Source organism: Adiantum capillus-veneris, chromosome 2 (assembly GCF_014529385.1).
Source record: "Adiantum capillus-veneris isolate H3 chromosome 2, ASM1452938v2, whole genome shotgun sequence".
Classification (NCBI taxonomy): domain Eukaryota; kingdom Viridiplantae; phylum Streptophyta; class Polypodiopsida; order Polypodiales; family Pteridaceae; genus Adiantum; species Adiantum capillus-veneris.
In genome coordinates this window covers 75091351-75111115 of record NC_140932.1, presented here as the reverse complement: position 1 = coordinate 75111115, position 19765 = coordinate 75091351, and the positions used below count along the sequence as shown (strand labels likewise).

General features: G+C 42.9%; 1 protein-coding gene across 5 annotated transcripts; it reads left to right on the top strand.

Annotated features, from left to right (window-relative positions):
* Positions 1-12281: 12281 nt before the first annotated feature.
* Positions 12282-18079, top strand: INT2 (inositol transporter 2). 5 transcript variants are annotated; one of them, XM_086486594.1, is made up of 8 exons: positions 12282-12456; positions 15096-15275; positions 15356-15426; positions 15503-15838; positions 16066-16173; positions 16392-16583; positions 16661-17059; positions 17345-18079. In XM_086486594.1, exons 2-8 carry the CDS (start codon positions 15128-15130, stop codon positions 17807-17809), a joined length of 1719 nt encoding a protein of 572 aa, XP_086342720.1. In that variant the 5' UTR covers positions 12282-12456; positions 15096-15127; the 3' UTR covers positions 17810-18079. The 5 variants fall into 5 exon arrangements, with proteins under 5 accessions (XP_086342720.1, XP_086342724.1, XP_086342723.1 ...); XM_086486598.1 differs by lacking the exon at positions 12282-12456 and adding an exon at positions 12460-12591; XM_086486597.1 differs by lacking the exon at positions 12282-12456 and adding an exon at positions 12617-13055.
* The last annotated feature ends 1686 nt before the right edge of the window (positions 18080-19765 follow it).

Genomic DNA, 19765 nt, shown 5'->3' with positions numbered 1-19765 from the left:
GGATATCATCGATGAACACATCTTGGAATCCTTTTAGAAAATTAGACAAGTCTAACTCTTCTTGATTCCTATCATTTACATTTGATGAAACATTAGTATCTTTTGGAGACTCTTTGACAAAAATAATGTACGCAGAAACTGAGCTCTTCATTGACTTATCAAAAGAAAGAGGATTTACAAGTGGAATAGTGCGACCACGCTCACTAGCATCTATATACATGTTCTTTCCCCTGTAAGTGAAGTAAATTCTCCTTTCAGGGAACTTCATGTTGGCAGCCATGCGATCAAACCATGGTGCCCCTAGGATAACATCCTGATGTTGGAGAGGAGAGATGAAGAAGTCTTCTTTGTCGACATAGCTTTGGACATGAAGCCTCAACTTCCCAATCAAGGGAGTAACGGAGGCTTGTTGTCCCTTGAAAGCTGCATCAGCGACTACTATATCTCCCATCTCAAAAGCTTGAATGCCCAACTTGGTGGCCAACTCTATTGATATGAAGTTAAGAGTAGAGCCAAGGTCAAACAAGATGAAGGCATCATGCTCTCTTACCTTTCCCCAAGCATAGGAGAGTGATGATCCTTTGCAATGAGCATCCTCTTTTGGAGCTTCGATGGTGGAAGCTCTAGGAGTCTCATTGCGAGTATTCTTCTTTGGGCAAGAACGATAGCCATGTCCTTGCTCTCCACACTTGAAACACTTATGGTCCTTGCGCAAAGCTTCAAGCTCTTCAAGAGAGAGTTTGTTTTTACCTTTGTAAACTCCCTTCTCCTTGGACCGATTGTTGTTGTTGTTGTTGTTGTTGGAAGTGCCTTGGGAATTATTTTGAGCATTGGATTTCCCCTTTTCATCATTTTTATATTTGTTTTCCATGGGCTTGACATTACGTCTAGCCCCTTGATGGAAATTGATGCGTGAAGCAACCATGGTGTGGTGGATTACTTCGGTAATAGTACCGGGCCGTTGAGAGTTGATGTATTCGGCCATCTCTTCAGGTAATCCCGCACAGAATTGCTGTCTTTGCTCGGCAAAGTCTATCTTTTGAAAGACAGTAGCTTTGAGATGTAAATCCCAAAACTTGTCTACATACTTGTTGATAGACTCATGAGAGAGAAGCTTCAAGCCGCGCCATTCGGTAAGAACTTTATCTTTAGTATCGCTTGGCAGAAATTGCTTCATGATGGAAACTCGTAGAGTTTTCCATGTCTTTGGGGCTTCTCCATTGCCACGAAGGCTAGCCCACCATTGACGAGCTGATTTTTGGAAGTGCATAGCTACATGACATAGCTTGGAGGACTCTGTGAAGCCCTCGTCCCCAAAGGCCGCGTCAAATTGCTGGATGAAGGCCAAGACTTTGTCGGTAGCACCAAAGGTGCCATCGTAGGTGAGAAAAGACATACTCTTTCCTCCCTCCTTGAACTTCTTTAGCTTTTGTGACCTTCGCCATGCAGGAAATGATTTGCGATGTCCTCCCCTCTTGTATTCTCTAGGAGAATAGCCATAACTTTCATCGGAAGAGGAGGAAGGTGAAGAAGAAGGAGAAGAGGGTGACCTCTTCCTAGCCCTTTTCTTCCTTTGTTTCCTCTCTTGCCTTTCAGAGTGATGAGGAGAAGGACTATGGGTTGCTCTTTTCCTCTTGGGAGGAGTAGGCTATTGTCTAGACCGCCTTCTTCGTGGAGCCACATCTTCAGAAGAGCTTAGACTTTCATTGCTTTCTTTCTCTTTGGATTCCTCCTCTCGAATGGGAGAGAGTCTTCTTTTGGGGGTCTCTTCAAGAGGCCTCCTAAGCTCTCTCTCCTCTTGGAGAGGAAGGGAAATTCCATAGGCACGAAGTTGTTGAGTAACTTCGGCTTGCAAGGTAGGGTTGCCCATAGCTTGTTGCAACCTAGTCACAAGATAATTCACAAACATGGGAGCATCATCATTAGCACCTTCATGTGCAAAATCAAAGCTATCAATGTTCATTCTACTCTCTTGATTATTGTCAGCCATGTTAACAAAATTTTATGTATGTACTTAGTGTATGCTTTGGCAATTCAAAACCTTAGTTGCCACTCCTCTTAGCCTTTGAAAATTGGCTCTTAAGTATCTACACCCACGGCTCAAAGTGGTTAATTATAGAGAGTAGAGGAGTAGGTCTAACATAGCAGAGTTGCCAAGGGCTAGCTCCTTTCGGACTTCTTATGGCTCAATAATGGTAAAGCCGTAGGCAAGTCTAAAAATACTCCATTATTAAGTCCAAAGCTCCCGAGGTGTGCACCATCCCCCACATAGTGGGCTTAACAAAACCGATATTAGATCCCAGTTCCACTTACCCTATTATAATTAACAACATCAACCATTTATAGGCTACTTAAGGACCTCTCTTCTTAAGCAAGAAAAGAGAAACCAAATGCTCTGATACCAATGTAATGGAATTAGCCTATTCAACTTGAGAATAGAGGAAATTAATGAGAATACTTTCGAGAAATAACTTTGTGAGCATAGCGGGTAGACATAATTGAAGATAGCAACATAATCATAGCAATTAGTTAACTTGGCATGAACAATACTTTTGCAAGAGAGAGAATTTAGAGAACATGACAACAGTTGAGGACCGGATTTATGTGGAGCCGGTCCCCCCTCTGATAGGCATTTGTATTATGATTTCTCCCATTAAGAGAGACTTGTTACAATACATTCTTTGTGTTCCTTGTGACCCAGGTGATGCAATGAAGATGGAAAGCTTCATGCATCACAATCATAGCATAACATGAACTTGAAGAAAGCTTTAATTGTCCCAAGCCTTAGTCCCAAGACCTCAAACACCTTCGAAGGTGGAGAGAGCTAGGAGGGAACGAGGGTAGGGAAGAGGAAGAAGAAACATTTCATAGGAGAAAGAACTAGTTCCTCACTTATCATACTCTTGTTGCTAGCATACATAATAGCATAGTAATGAAGAAGAAGGAGATGACAAGCTCAAGCATTGAAGCATGGCTCTTGGTTGGATTTGCACTCCATAGCCAAGAGTGTTGGTGTAGGCTCTCAACCTCTACTTGCTTGGAGAGGGAGCTCTTGCACTTTGCATAGCACACAATGAGAGTGATTGTGAGTGTGTGTGGGTGAGTATACCCCTCAAGCAAGCCCCTAGCTAGCTTGGGTCGACCCCCCCTTGTAGCTCATGCTTGAAGCTCATTGGACCCTCCCAGGCCTAGCCAATCATGAGCAGGAGGCATTACAAGCAGTAGGGGTAGCCTTGAGACAAGTGTCCCCCTTTCCTTTTTGAGAGAGAGGCTAGATAAATGCTAAAACAATTAGATAATTCATGTAATTTATCATTGGACCCCTTTGAAGCTTAGCCAATAGGCTTCAAGCAACACATGAAGGTAACATGGGTAGGGGCCTGACATGTGTCCTTGCTGCCTCTTCAAGTTGGGGCTTCCCTTGTGTGTGTGAGTGGGTGTTCTCTCTCTAGCCCCTAGGAAAAGGGCTCACCCCCCCTCTTGTAGGAATTCTTTTGACTTTAGGTGATCAAGCACCTTACTCATCAAGCATGACAAAGCACTTGAACTAGGGGGTGTTCCCACAAGCATCTCAGGCAAGCTTCTCAAGGCACCTCAAGTACCTTAATCATGCAGCAAGTCAAGCACCTCAAGCATGGAGCCAGTCAAGCACCTCAAGCATCTTAATCAAGCACCTCAAGCATGACAAACACCTCAAGCACGACAAGCACCTCAAGCAGGACAAGCACCTCGAGCTTGGGCCGGGTTCCCACCTCAAGCTCAGCCCTAGCTTACCTAAGGTCAAAGGACTTTTACACACATTTATTGGAGGTCTTCAATGAAGCTAACCCTAAGGTCTTATGCTCCATTGGTTAGCCTTGCTCTTTGATAGACCATCTCCCTTTTGGGCCCCTTTACCATTGGCCCCGTGTTGAGATAGATCTATAAGCACATATCTATATCTTAACACTTGTTCCCGTTTATTCTCCCACATTAAGTGATCAATTTAATATGAGAAAATCATTTGGGTTGGTTAGATATTAGATTTTATGACAATCCCCATATCCATCGGCTTTCTTGTGCCACACAATGGCCAAGTCGAGTTTGTGTCACATATGCTCAGACCTGTCTGATTGAGCCCCTTAATGGCAAGTCAATATGCTTTGCAACAATCAAAGTGGAGAGGCAATACATTGAGTTGCACAATTGATTAGAGAGGATCAATTTTAGGTTACTATCACACTCCCCCAACTATTCTTCAAAGATGAGGGTATCTGGCTTGACATCTCTTGTTCCCCCATTGAATCTTTGTCCCCCATCATTGCATCTTGCTCCATTGCTTGACCATTGGCCTCCCGAACCACATGGCTGAGAGCATGTATGCTATCAAGAACTAGGAAAACACATAGAAGTCAAGGCAAGTGCTTTTCAACTATTAGTCAGATTCCGTACTGATTCTTGCATTTTGAACCCCAGCCAAGACAATCACCAAGACAATCACAATAGCTAGATTGGTGGATGCTCACATAATACCACTGTGAAGGTGATGACATGCTAAGAATTTTTAAGAGCAAGGTGCTTTCCTGTACGGTTGGAAAAATATGACCTATGAGCAAGCACATGCACATGAATAAAAAAGCATGCAAAATCTGACCAGATGTTGAGCTCTCAATGGCACCTTCTTCAAGTCTTGCAGGTGAAGTGCTTCCGTAAGCATTGCAGTCCATTCATGCTCTACAAATCCTCCTATAATAAGGCCAAGGACATGCAACATAATATAGATATGCAAAGAATTACTCATAAAATGATACGATTGAGCCTATGAGCTGCTTTGCAAGAAAGTGAAGTACCTTGTGTGCGCATCTGGTGTAGCAACATTTGCACTTCTTTTGGATCATGAAGAACACATAGATCACATGATCAAGTGCAGATACACGTTCCATGTGAAGGCGTTCCTTTGACTCTGACATTTTTGCAACATGCTAGCAAGTGCCTATATCAAACATGTCCTTTGTGCAACATGCAACTACAAATGGATGCATTGGCAAGTGATAAAGGTCTACACAAGAGCCATGTATATGTCCCTCATGAGTACTTTGGACTTTGATAATCACCTTATCAAGGTCTTCAAAGTGTTGGACCATCACCTTGAATCCACATTTGTGCCTTTGGATTTTCGTTCTTGTTGCTTGTCTGCTCCTTTTCATTGAATGCTACCCCATTGATGACACTTGTATTCTTACACCCACTTGGTTAATCCCTGCTTCTTTGTTGATCTGACCAAGACACGCTTTGTCTAATACTTTATCATGATGTTCATCAATTGTTGCTCCACTTGAGATAGGGTTGTCTCAATTGATGTGCTTGAAGTAGTAGTAGACCGGGAGGCCAGGAGGAGACATCGTGGGAAATAGGCTTCTCTTCCAACATACAACCACATGCAATAACCGAATCTATTATGTAGTCATGAAATATCCCATGTTTTCTCATGTCAATGCACCATTCTATCTTGATTGCGTTAATGGTGGCAACCCCTCCCAAATGTTCTTCATGCCTTGAGTACAATGGGCTACACATATTATGCGCGCCAAAATCTTCTATGTATGTAATTTTCAAGATTGATGATTTCAACTGCAATTAGAGTTGTTGTGAGCTTACAATTGGACAGAGGGAGAGATCATCACTTATTCTATTCCACCTCTTTAGACTTATCGAACCTCTCACATCATGTGCTTTCATAATTGAAAGTTGAAGTGCGCGAGCAAGAGCATGTGTGAGTGTGTGTAGCAATGGAGAAGAGAGGAGAAGAGGAAACCTTGTGTTTGCAGGGGCTAAAACTCACTCTCTACATGTGAGCCCCCTTATTCTATTATGTACATAATGAATAAGTATAGTGGGCGGGCACCTAGTCTAACCAGCCACATGGGGCTTTACCCCAACAACCTCCCACGTAAAGGCCAATGTGGCCGTGAGAGAGAAAAGAAAACCGTACAAAACCTGTACAAGGCCATCACAAGTATGACCTCAGCCAACGCCCACTAGCTCACTAAATCTGTGTGCATCCAGCTCTAATCGTAGAGAAAGTATAGAGCGATTGACACCATACTTTTCACCAAAGCCGCACACATCCTGCAGGTATCTCACCATACACTGCAAAATACCCCTATGCTCAAGGCCAACGTCAATCATTGCACGACTAATTGCTCCCACTGCAAATGCAATCTCGGGTCTTGAGATCTGTATCTCGTACATGAGACTCCCGAATGCTGATGCAATCCTAGCAATATCTACCAATCTGACCATCTCAGTCAAATCTAGCTCAGAACTCCACTCATGGAAATCACCCTGACACCCGAACTCTGATCCTTGGAATCCATCCTCGTGTCCATTGCATGTCACATGCACACCAAGAGCATCTGTCTGTCCTGAACCCTATGTGGTAAGAGCAATGCTTAGCTCTAACTCACATACATCAGCCTCTGGCCTAAGCATATCCATGAATGACTGAATCAAAACTGAATCCTCATCACTCCAGCCATCCATATCTGTCATCATATCCATGAATGACATGCCCTGCTGCACAAATGTCTACACAACTGGCTCAACATGCTCACAAACTGGAGCATCCTGCAACCTATCCGCAAAGGAGACATGCCTCATCTCTCTGCATGACTGCGTACTCACGAAGAGTGTGCCGTCTCGTATGTGATGTACTCGCATCGCATGGATCGTGCCAACACTAGCACCTCTCGCTATGACTAGCTATCCACGATGCAATCTGAAACTGTGCTCATCCAGCACTACCTGGCATCCGCTGTCTCATAACTAACTCACAAAGATCAAGTTCTGCGTCAAACCTGGCACATGGCGTACATCTCGCAACACATATGATGCACCACTTGGAAACAATAGTCTGACATCTCCTGCACCAACTATGCCATGCACTGAACCATCAGCTAGACACACATGTCCAAGCATACCACTAGCATATGTGCTAAACCACTCACAACTTGGCATGACATGAAATCTAGCATTCACATCTAGTATCCAATGCGAAGGTAATGTGTCATAAAAAACCGACATAAGAAAGTCAAGAGTAAATATGGAAGCAAAGTTGACATCTCCGTCATGCATAGCCACATACGCTACATTTGCTCCCACATCATCCAAAGTGATAGCATCCCTCTTGTGTTGTCTCCTGCGCTGTCTCATCCACCGAAAACAACACCTATGTACATGCATATGACCACAATGCCAACACACAACATCTCTATGTTTGTAATACCGTCCTTTGACTGTAGGCATCTCTCTAGACTCATTTGTGCCAAACACATTGCACAATCTTTGCTATAACTCTCTAGCTGTACATGCATCTAAACCAATGCGATAGACAGACTCACCAAGGTGTAACATGATTATCGAACGTGCAAGCTCATCCAAGTCGTCCCACTCATCGTCAGTCATCATAGACTCTGGCCTAGCATCCATGCCCTGTAGTGGCAACACTTGGCCCAACTGAGTCAATGCATCATGCATACCTCTTTCCAATGCTCAAAGTTCGAACCATCAAATTTTGTACGGAAAAGCACAAACCCTGACAATGATGTACATGCCACATCCATGGCAATAACCTCTAACAAGACCAAGCACAAATGGATCAACTGACAATAGCCAAAGCCTGGCTAACTCATGCACCAAGTACTGTCAAAATACAACATAGGCTGACATAAGATGTCTAAGAGAAGTGTCAACAAATATGGCGATCAATGTAACAAACAAGTGAGAAAAATCGCTCAAATGATGCCAAAACACACGCTCTAATCCAAGAGCACTATGTGGTAATCGATGAAACTATCATCAACAATCTCCCTCTTGAAGAGATTACCACATATATGTCAAATGACATAATCCGGTGAGCAAACGTCTCACAATGCAATGCCAAAACACTATGGTAAAACCACTGAGTGCCAAATGCAATCAAAACACGATTGAAAACATGCGCATAAATAAATAAACTCGCAAGAAAAATCCGACAGAGTTTTGATAGTATTTGGCTATCTAACCATAATAACCATACATGCCATAAACATGCTCAAAACCATGAGCAAAATCCGCACTCAAGCATACATGAGCTGCCCCAAAGTCTCAACTCCCTAAACTTGGAAAACAATCCTAATCCAAAACACAAAGTGCATCAACCGCACTCTACAAGCGAGGCATATACTAGCATAAACGTGGATGAAAACCAACCAAAATGTGGTACAGATTGATGCTCAAAACGACTGAAAATCAGCCCACATATGCCATTGCAAGGCGAAGAATACCATCCGCCGAAAAGCGCACATCATGTGCATCCACATGGCAATATAAACGACCATCAAGCATGTAACAAATGTGTATCAAAGAGCATCCAAATCAGCTGAAAATTCAGCTCACAATCATGCTAAATATGCTTGCAAAACTCTCTGCAAATCCGTACACCACACTTTTCGAAATCTGCTCAATCGCATAAGTCAATGCACATAACCTATGATGAATCCACTCTCGAACCTGAGAGTTCACAAGAAAATGCATACATCACAAAGTGTTCTCAATGTATGCGCATAAATGTGTTGAAAATATCAACCCACACTCTCTTCACTGAGAGCAAAACATCAATGTGCAAAACAAGAGAATGACAAAGCTCAATCCGAGCTCTCCGAATGTAGCAAATCACCACAATACGCATACATAATCTTGAACTTTTTGAATACCCTGCAGCCTATCATCCCATATCTTCCAAACCGTTCAGAATTTGCAAAAACTTCCTTCCGCAAAGTTGTAGACCACACGAAAGCGGTTGGGGAATCGAGGGAATGGACCTGAAATGTGTTGTTCTTACAGGTCGAAACAGATTTGTAAAATGTGCCCCTGTGTACCCTAGACGTGCAGGCAGTCTTAGTGACGTATCTCAAAATTGGTGAATATTTTGAGAAAACTTTCTTTTGCAAAGTTGAAGAGGATGAAAAACTGGTCAAGGGGCCACGAGACTCAGCTTGAATGGAGACGTTTTGGTAGGCCAAAACAGATATGCAAAAACGTGCTGTAGTTTTTGCTACTTCTCTGCCTGCCTCCCCTTTGAGCTCCAATGGTGCTCCCAATCCCTGAGCTCTGATACCAGTTGAAGTGCGCGAGCGAGAGCGTGTGTGAGTGTGTGCATCAATGGAGAAGAGGAGACCTTGTGTTTGCAGGGGCTAAAACTCACTCTCTACATGTGAGCCCCCTTATTCTATTATGTACATAATGCTTAAGTATAGTGGGCGGGCACCTAGCCTGACCAGCCACATGGGGCTTTACCCCAACAAAAGCGACATTGTGTCATAATAATAAATATCTAATTCTCCTAAATGATTTTCTCATGTTAAACTGATCATTTAATATGGGGAAGTGCCAGGGGAGAAAAAGCTAGAATATTGGTTAAGCTAGCAGACCGACCACAGTAGGGATCCAAAGGAGGGAAAATAGGGATCCAAAGGGGGGGCCATCTGCAAAAGATCAATGTGCAACAATGGACTTCCAAAATGCTAAGGTTCCAAAATTCAAAGGTTGTGTCCAAAGGTCAACCTTAAGGGAATTGGATGCTTTGTGTGTGTACCAAAAAAGTCTTTGCAATCCCTACTTGGGAGAGGGCGAGCCTTGCATGTAGGGGATGAGAGAGAAAGCCACACACACACACACACACACACACACAAGCTCCCTTTACACAAAGGGAATGAGGGACACATGTCAGCTCCCTAGGACAGATGCCCACAAGGTGTACCCAATTCCTATTGGATGGCCTTGGAGGTGGACCAATGAGAATTAGGCTAGAGTAAATCTAGTTTAATTAATTTAAAAACACTTAATAAAAGAACCAATGAGAATTAAGTCTCCTAGATGACTATTGGACAGTCTCCCAAGGGGTCCAATGAGCATTCAGCAGCCCAATGTCTTCCCTGATTCCTATTGGACAGGAGGCAAAGGGGTCCAATGAGAGTTTAGTTGAATTATTAAAATACCTAAAGCTCTCACAAAAGGGGAAAGGGGGACACATGTCAGAAGGCTATCACTTATGCTGCTTAATAGTCATTGGCTTGACCTAGGGAGGTCCAATGAGGGTAGAGTAAGAGCAAATAGCAAGAGGGCTCGCCCAAGAGAGAGAGGGGGCTGATTTTTGCAAGGCATTATCACACACACACTCACACACAACCTCATGTGTGAAGAAAAGAAGACTATCTCTTCCCAAGCTTTAATGGAGAGCTCATCACCTACTCCAAGTTGGTGAGATAGAAGCCTACATCGACACACTCTTGGCATAGGGATGCAAATCCAACCAAGAGCCAAGCTTCAATGCATGCTCATCTCCTCTACCAAGCTAATTACTAAGCTAAGCTAAGCTAATATGAGTGATTATGTGAGGAGATGTACATCTTTCTCGTAAGATACTCCTTCTTCCTCTCAATCTACTCTCATACCCTGCTAGCTCTCACCATCTTTGAAGGTGTGTGAGGTCTTGGGTCTGAGAACGGGGATAATTAATGTTGTGTTTGCTAAGTGTTTTGCTTAGTGCATGAAGCTTTCATCTTCATTGCACTAGCTATTCTTGAAGGAACACAAAGAATTGTATTGTACAATGTCTCTCTTGATGGGAGAAACCATAATACAAAGCCTTTTGGAGGGGGGATCGGCTCCATGCAAATCCGGTCCTCAACTGTTGTCAATAGCTTAATTTCTCTCTCTTTTGAAAGTATTGTTCATGCTATCTAACTAGGTGTTATGCTTTTTGTTGCTCTCTCCACCCAAGCACTCTTGTAATTCTCATTAGGAATCTATTCTAATGAAATGCCCACTATGTTCATGCTAATTTCCGCTACACACAAGTTTTTAGGCCATTAAATGTTACACATTGTGACTGTCCCAGCCAAATCCTTCACCCATTAAGGAGTACATCTTCTCATCAAATGAGAAGAATGTCTTTGATATGTATTGTAATACATCTAAGGAATCCCTCAAGTCCTCAACATCAGGCAATGGATCCATATAAACATCCATCTTAGCCTCAAGATTATGGTCTTCCAAAAAGCCATATTGATTCAGATCATCATCGCTTGATTCACCCTCAATAGTTGTGGAAAAACCAAGAAATTCATTAAGTGGAAGATTGGCTGCATTGTTGGCTTGATGCACCTGCAAAAACATAACAATACAAGCTTGTCAATTTTAACCCCTTGCATGAAGACCAACTTGCTGATATTAAACACACGCACATTAGGGAGACTTTGGTAGACAAAGAGATCGGCAAAATAGTGGAGGAGCTTGCTTTTGATGCTTGGTGCAACACACAAACATGGGAGAGACATTTGTAGACAAAAGGATAAAAAGAGAAGAGCTATTCAAAAGTTAAAAAGGTGGTGGACATGCCTACCGGACTCCATTGTGTGTAGCCTCATCAAAGAGACTTGTTAAGTTCTTAGGCTATCCTTTCTCAGACTCCATGGCATCAAGATGGCACCCCCTCCCATCAACACATTCCCTTGCCTTATTGAGGAGCATCAACAACTTTACTAGGTGGCTAGCTATTTCTGGCTATCCTCATTTTGAGATAGCGTACTCTGCATCCAGCCCCATATTTTGATGACAAACTGATCACTGAAAATGGGTGATCTGTCTAAATGCATCAACAAGCAGAGAGGTTTTGCACTCCAAGCATTAGTCACTACTCGTGTAAAGGATAGCCCCGCAGGTGCGCGTGCATTTTCTACAAACTTCAGCCATTCAAAAATGCATGGTTGCCTCACCAAATCAAATCAAATTGCCTCTCCACCTCAGCCAAGATTCGGCCTAGTCAATCATCCCACCTCAGAAACCCGTGCCACATTAGATGTCCAAGTTTCCTAATCCTACTTTTTGTGATGATGTGGAGTTTTCCTCTCCTTTCGCGCCCCGCTTCTTTGCCCTTGATCCCACCACTATCTCAGGACTAAAGGACACGAGGTCTTGAGAGAAGGTCAAGCACTACTACTTTTTTTTTGAATTCTCAAAGCAATCAAGAGAAACATCAAAACAATCAAGGCAAACTAGTTGAAATTATAACTTGGCACTATATTGATGAATGGCCTCTTGTAAGCTATGATGCGGGAAGCGCAGGAAAAAAAAGATTTGATTATTATCCAATTCAAGAAAAGGCAGTTACGGACGCGAGTTCAAGTCTGAGCAGGGTCAAATTTAGTCTTCTTGCAGTCTCCGACAAAAAAAGGTAGCCGCAAGAAGCATGTGTATCAGTGCATCATGCATGTCCAATGACACTAGTCTCTTGTGGGGCGGGCGGGGATTTGTCTGCATTCGGCCGCGCAAGCGAAACCTCCGACTTCCATCGTCATCATCATCATCATCATCATCATCATCATCGGTTCTCCACCTGCCCTTATCCCCCGCATGACCTTACTTGGTGATACCCAGGTCTCTCTCTCTCTCTCTCTCTCTCTCTCTCTCTCTCTCTCTCTCTCTCTCTCTGTGTGTGTGTGTGTGTGTGTGTGTCTTGTAACGCTCCGCCTAGCCGCAAGGAATTTTGTGGATGCAGCAAAATACTTATTAGTGAGTACATGAATTTGTACTTGCCTGAAGCAGCGCACGGTTTCTCGGGAGAGAGAGAGAGAGAGAGAGAGAGAGAGAGAGAGAGAGAGAGAGACGGCCTCCATTTTCTGGCGGTGTTGCCAGCTGGCTGGCCGGCTGCGTGTTGAATACATGATCGTTTCAGCACACTCCTGAGATCGCACACCACATTTGATATACGAGCTTCTCCTGCGGCATTTTTCAGAGCTTTGCCTGTTGGAACAAGCTCGCACACTTGCTTTGGCAAAGAATGAAACCAGATTAGTTTGTCTACAAACTGATCGTTTCGGCTGAGTTTGTGTCAATGATGTTTAACTCCTATGCATTGCAGTTCATATTGGCTTGAGTATGCTGATTAGAAGCGTTAACATGAGAGGAAAATTCCTTGGTTGACTGACATCAGAAATCCGGAACTATAGCACATGAAGACCACCAGATTATAGGAGGTGAGGGGTTGTTTAAAAGTTATCTATAAAGATAGGTTGGCTATGGATGATCTCTTTAGGTGCTTGTTTCATCATGAATTACTGTGTCCCTGTTGCTGGCCCAGAAAATGGGTTGTGGTACTTTTGTCCAGGTTGAACTTACACTCATGAGCTTCTTTGCGACGGCTGGAGATGTTTAGTGCTCTATCCCTTCCAGACAAAAGCAGTGCTTAATCGTTTAGAGGACCAGCCAGTTGCTACATCAGCCCACAGCATACTTCCTTTTTGTATGGCTCCCTGGGGACAGGTTTAGTTGAGCATCCCCATGGTCCCTCTGTATACAGCCCTTTTCTTGTTGCCAAAAAAGAAAGAAAGCTTTTGCAATGCCCTGCATGTGCAGCTGTAAAGCGCTTTGAAGTCTTGTGCTGAGCACATAAGCAGAGTCGGTGGCTGTGCAGTCACCCACACACACTCTACAGGGGTGTCGGCTGATGTGGCCACTCCTTTTTGGGTGACGGCTGCTGCTCCAGCGGCCAGAAAAATCAAGCCTGTGATTTCGCAGCCAGCCAGCCAGCAGGGTTTCGTCCACTTGATCAACACAAAGATGCCGACTGTGTTTATGTGCTCGCCTTCTTGGGTGGCCGGAGGTAAATTTGTGAGCGGCTGTGATTATGTGCTCAAGCTTGCACGTTGAATGCCTGCTAAGCCGAATTTCTTGAGCGGGTCTCTTTGTGAAAGAGACCTTTACTTGGCTCCTTCAGGGGCAATGGGGAATTGGTTTTTGTGAAACGGTGGGGGGGAGTCCGGGTGACAACGGGGGCACACTTCCCTTTTTTGTGGTTTTGTGAGTCGTGAGGGGAGTGGAGTCGTTACTCGCCACCCAATGGCTCCTTCTCCACTCATTCCGTAGGTTTACTTGATACCTTGCACCTTCTGTAGAATGCGCATGCGTTTTGAGAGAGAGAGAGAGAGAGAGAGAGAGAGAGAGAGAGAGAGAGAGAGAGAGAGAGAGAGAGAGAGAGAGAGAGAGAGAGAGAGAGAGAGAGAGAGGCCGGGTGGGGTGGGGGGGGAACAGGTGGAGTGAGTGATTTCTTGTTGCCCTTGTTCTTGGGGTTGTGTGGATGGCCTGGTCTGCACTCTGCAAATGTTGTGGACTGGACCCTCATAACCGTGCCAACTCTGCCAGGGATGGATGGCCCTATTTGTATCTGCAACTCTTCTCAGTGCTGGATGTTGTCGTTCTCTCTCTTTTGTTAGAGATTCTGCTTCTCTTTTGGATAATTTTGTGCTTCGATGCTGGTTTGAAGGTTTAGTACAGAGTGTTGTGGTTTGCTATGTCTGATTGTGATGTTGGGTAGTTGTTAGGCGTTGATCTCGCCATGCTTCTTGTTCAATGGCACCAGCCCATCCTTGGTAATCTGTGTGTGGCTATGCAGTGTCTGCCAATTGGTGGGGGACCATATTTTCTTGTGATATTTGTAGGTTCTTTCCTGTTGACATATTGTAATTTTCCTTGAGGTGCTGACTTGGTAATATGCCAGGCATTTATTACCCTCTCTTTAGGAGAGGTCTTCCCAGCTACGAATGACGCCAATTATGTATGCCAAATGGGGTGTAAAAACATGGAGTTATTTCTTCAGGTCAAGACTGTTGAGGGTTGGTTTCTATTTCTTGTGAAGACTGATGAGGGTTGATTTCTATTGAAACGTAACCTTGTGCACTTAACATTTGGGCCTTGATAGGCATCGATTGAAACATTACGTACAACTCCTATCAAGATAGAGTTTTAGGCATATATAAGTGTGATCTCTTGTGATAATTATCTGTAATCCAATAAGACGCTGAGCTCTTTATCTAGCATTTTTAAAAAGAAATCACCTAAGCTCCATCGTGAGTGTCCATGGATAGTAGTCCTATTGTACAGGCTTTATGCTTGTCTCAGCGTGTGGCCCTGCTGTACTTGAACAGTTCTTATCTCCCGGGCTTTCCTTCCGTGGAGCATCCAAAAGTTTTTTTGAGTACGTTTAGCAACCCACTCATTTTCCCCCCATCATGTTACAGGTTTGTAAGACTGCGAAAAACTGAAAATCAGCATGGAGATGGGTCTTGAGAAAGGCACGCACAATGTTGAAATCTGGAAAGACATGTCGGCTCTTTGGAAGGACTTAATGGGAAACCGATACTTGCTACTGTTGACATTCGCAGCTGGGCTTGGCGGCCTTCTTTTTGGTTATGATACTGGTATCGTCTCCTTACATAAAAGAGCAGGATTACAATCTTTTTCCAGGGTGCTGATGTACCTAATTACTACATGCCTGCAGGAGTTATATCAGGAGCATTGCTTTATATTCGTGATGACTTCAAATCGGTTGATAAGAGCAAGTTTCTTCAGGTTGGATTATTGCAACTGCCCTGTTTGTTTGCCGTAGTTATCTGGAATTTATAACCAACGTTAAATTATATAACAGGAGACTATCGTCAGCATGGCGATTGCAGGTGCCATTTTTGGGGCTGGGGTTGGAGGCTGGATAAACGATAAGTTTGGGAGAAAACCAGCACTTTTAGCAGCAGATGTATTATTTCTTATTGGAGCAGTGTTGATGGCCATAGCACCGCATCCATCTGTTCTTATTGTTGGCCGAGTATTTGTAGGGCTTGGAGTAGGAGCGGCCTCCATGACCGCACCTCTTTACATTGCGGAAGCATCACCTGCCAGATACCGTGGGGCTTTGGTCACTGCAAATGTGCTATTTATAACTAGTGGACAGTTCTTTTCTTATGCCATTAACCTGGGGTTTACAAAGGTTAGAAGCATTCTCTGATTTTGTGTAAAAAGATGAATTTTGTTTCAGCGTTTCTGTCGTCTATTTGATTGATTAAATAATCAAATCAACAGATATAAGAGCATCTCTTGTTGAGTATTTTGTGCAAGTATTTCAGTTCTTTTATAGGTTGTAAGTTCAGATGTTTCTGGCCTTTTGGAGGCATATATTTAGCATTTGTTGAGGACCATTTGCACTGGTGATTTCAGGCTCCAGGCACTTGGAGATGGATGCTGGGAATAGCCGGCCTGCCAGCTGCTGTTCAATTTGTTCTCATGATCTTTTTGCCGGAGTCTCCTCGCTGGCTGTATCGCCATGTACGCTTCGTTCTACCTTGCATGTTATAACCAATGAGAATGATGTTAGTAGGGTGGTTGCGGTAATTAGAAAACATTATAGTTATATTGTCTTGTGCTTGACTACCATCAGGTACAACTTGGACTCCACTTCTTCGGTGAATTTGGGCTTGTCCTGGATTCATCTAGGAAAATGAAGATGATGTTTTATATCATTTCTATGACCCTTTGTTATGCAGGAGAAGGTGGAAGAAGCACGCCAAATTCTTAGGAAAATCTATTCCGAGCATGAGGTGCAAAAGGAAATTGAGGAGCTGAAACATTCCATTGAAGAAGAAATCAGAGAAAACGGATCGGTGAAAGTGACCTACATGGACCTTTTTCAAAGAAAAGACATCCGGTTCGCTCTAATAGCTGGTGTCGGCCTGCAGGTAATCTCAAGGTGTTTGATCTGTGATCAATATGTTCTCCACAAAATTCATAACCTTTTTCTTGTTGGAAATGGCAGGTGTTTCAACAATTTGTAGGTATAAACACTGTGATGTATTACAGTCCATCCATTGTTCAAATGGCTGGCTATGCATCCAATAGGGTTGCTTTATTGCTGTCCCTGGTCGTGGCTGGCGCGAATGCATTGGGAACGATTGCTGGTATGTACCTTATTGAGCGTGCAGGAAGGCGTCCCCTAGTGATAAGCAGTCTGGGTGGTGTCGTGATCGCTCTTGCGGTTCTTACTGGGGCATTTCATGCGACATCAAATGATGCGCCTTCTATCAGCAGAAGTCTCTCTCTTCAAAATTCTAGCTACATATGCCCTGATTATGTTACAACTAATTTTTCAACTGCATGGGATTGCGGGGACTGTCTAAAGTCTCAATGTGGGTTTTGCGCCGCTCAAATGGATCAGGTATGCCTTGAGAATGTAATTGTATCTCTTATTACGAGTAATAAGATAAGAGAGGCTGAAACACACACAAAAAACAAAAGCAAGGCACACAACAAAATGATAAAGAAGAAAAACAAATCATCGTTTTTGTGTAAATGAAAAGTAGATGAAAACAAATCATCATTTACTCGAAAATGCTTAGGAAAGTAAGTTAGAGAAGCTTACTTGATTTAGCAATGTGCATGTATTTCAATGGGCTGTCGTATAACTTACAGATTTGCCTGGACTTCAATTTTTTTGATGCAGAATTTGCCCGGGGCTTGCCTCTTCTCAAACAAGACAATTGGTGATTTCTGTAGAGAAGAGTCTAGAGCCTGGTTTACGCAAGGTTGTCCGAGTCATTACGGTTGGCTTGCCTTGATTGGGCTTGCCCTCTATATTGTATGTTTTTCTCCAGGTATGGGGCCTGTCCCATGGGCCGTCAACTCGGAGATTTATCCTTTGAGGTTTAGGGGCATGTGTGGCGGAATAGCCGCAACAGCGAATTGGATTTCCAATTTCATAGTATCCTTGACTTTCCTGTCTCTCACAAGTGCATTGGGTACCTCGATGACCTTTCTTCTTTTTGGTGTGATCACAGTGCTTGCTCTCGTCTTCGTTTATTTCTTTGTACCTGAAACCAGAGGTCTTTCTTTTGAAGAGGTTGAAAATATGTGGAAAAGGAGGGCAGGAATTGAAGTCCCTACTAAAGGTCTCCCCTCTGATTTGTAGAGGATATGGAAAGGGCTTCTCTCTTTAGGAAAGGCTTGCACCTTTGCAAATTGGGGGAGATTCTAGGTGGGTAGCTAGCTGGTAGATGTTATTAATGTGCTTGTAGGACATAGGTTAAAGCCAAAATCTTCACGAGATCGACAGCGGGCTTTTCCTTCCGTTGAGGACATTCTGCCTTCCAACTGAGGTGTTCTAGTCAGGGCAATCCCTCATTTGTAATATAATCACATTCAAACAAAAATATAATCATTGGCAAATTGTTTCACTTAATCAGATATGGCAAGTTTATTATTAAATTGTCGAGGTGATATGTTTGGTGTGCATCACTCGCATCGGATGAATGAGAAAAGCCTAGAAGTGTAAGTTCAAAATTGTCCCTTGCCTTGGATTAAGATTCAAAGATTCAGCATATCTTCTTCACCACTGAATAACAACGCTCAAAGTTGATGGGCATAGTGAAATGACTCTGAACATAAGCTGACTTTCAAAAAGTACAAATCTTGTGTACTTCAAGGGAACATGTTTTTGAAGGCAATTATCTTTCAAGTGCACCTTTACCACATTGAAGCTTCTTGTGTCGATTTCTAATATCGATAATGTATCCATATAACGAAACCCTTCATATAATGATATAAGAACATATTAACTTGATTATGCTGGGAATTTGATTAGGAACAATCGTGAAAAGAACACTTAAGAGCTAGGGTGCTTTTGAAAAGAGATTGGTGGCTGCTTGTATGACATTTCAATCTCTCCGTAAGGCCTTAGTAAAGTACGGAACTCTTCGGAGCATTGTAAATTGGTGGATAAAGCTTGTTGATTTGTCAATTAGTGTTGCATGACAAATGAATGATGGTGAAGTTTTTTCTCTTCCTATTTCTTGAAGAGAAGCATTATCTCAGCATTGTCTTTCGTATATGTAGGTCACATTTATTGTCCCATTTCTATACAAAGGGGCATTGGGTAGGACACACACACACACACACACACACACACACACACACACACAAACACACGAAAGTCTAATCCTGACTTCTCAGCTTGTTATAAATTGATGCTTCTAGTTATTACTTGCATATCTTATTGCTACACGGGGAGGCATATGGGAAAGAGAACAAAAATTCTCTACTATTGGAGAGGGCACATGTACTTCCTTTTCATATAAGCATGTTAGCTTGCTCTTGACTTGATTTAATTGCATTGCCATTTTGGTGTTTCAAATTCAAGATATGTACCTTGCCAAAAAAAAGCCACAAAAAATGCCATTCCCATGGCATCATAAACTTGGCAGACACCTTTGCTCGTCTCATGATGTCTACTTATAGTTGTAATTAATGATTATACAATCTCATGATGTCTACTTATAATTGAATTTTTGCTTTTGGTTTTCACTTGTCATGATTCAGAGAATGTTGTGAGCGAAAACTTTTATGACAGCTTGTTTTTTCTAACATTTTCATTATGCGTCGGCAATACAACACAAAATTGCTCTTATGCTTTCAATAATCTGCTTTGCTCTTCCCATCATTTAGATTTTTCTAAGAAAAACATCAAGCATTCTCTCATGTTTATGCTGCCAATGGAAACCTACAACAAATACTAAATCACACTTCTTCAATGAGTGCTAGCTCATGTTCATCATTCCCAATTTGTTACCATATTGTGGTAGTGATGTCTATGAACACACTTGAGTTAGTGGGGTGATTTTTTTTCTCTCTGGCTAGGTCTTTTTCTCCCGGCTTGTGTATGCACGCTTCACTCTAGGGCAAGTCTTATCTTTTGTACGAGCATAGTGAATAATGCTTTTTGTAGTGTTCTCTTGAGCTCTTTCTTCTTCTTCTCAATCTTTGTGTGAATTTTTACAGCCAAATTTCCAAAACAAATCAAGGAGGAAAGAGGTCCTAGATACAAGGAGCAAGGCTTGGTTTATATAAAAAGTTGGTTGGGTTACAGTAT

What these genes read in the sequence shown, in the direction of transcription:
- INT2 (XM_086486594.1), top strand. Translation starts at nt 15,128, where the DNA reads ATGGAGATGGGTCTTGAGAAAGGCACGCACAATGTTGAAATCTGGAAA. An exon ending in ATAAGAGCAAGTTTCTTCAG is followed by an intron (nt 15,427 to 15,502) that starts GTTGGATTATTG and finishes ATTATATAACAG; the next exon opens with GAGACTATCGTCAGCATGGC. An exon ending in TAGCTGGTGTCGGCCTGCAG is followed by an intron (nt 16,584 to 16,660) that starts GTAATCTCAAGG and finishes TGGAAATGGCAG; the next exon opens with GTGTTTCAACAATTTGTAGG.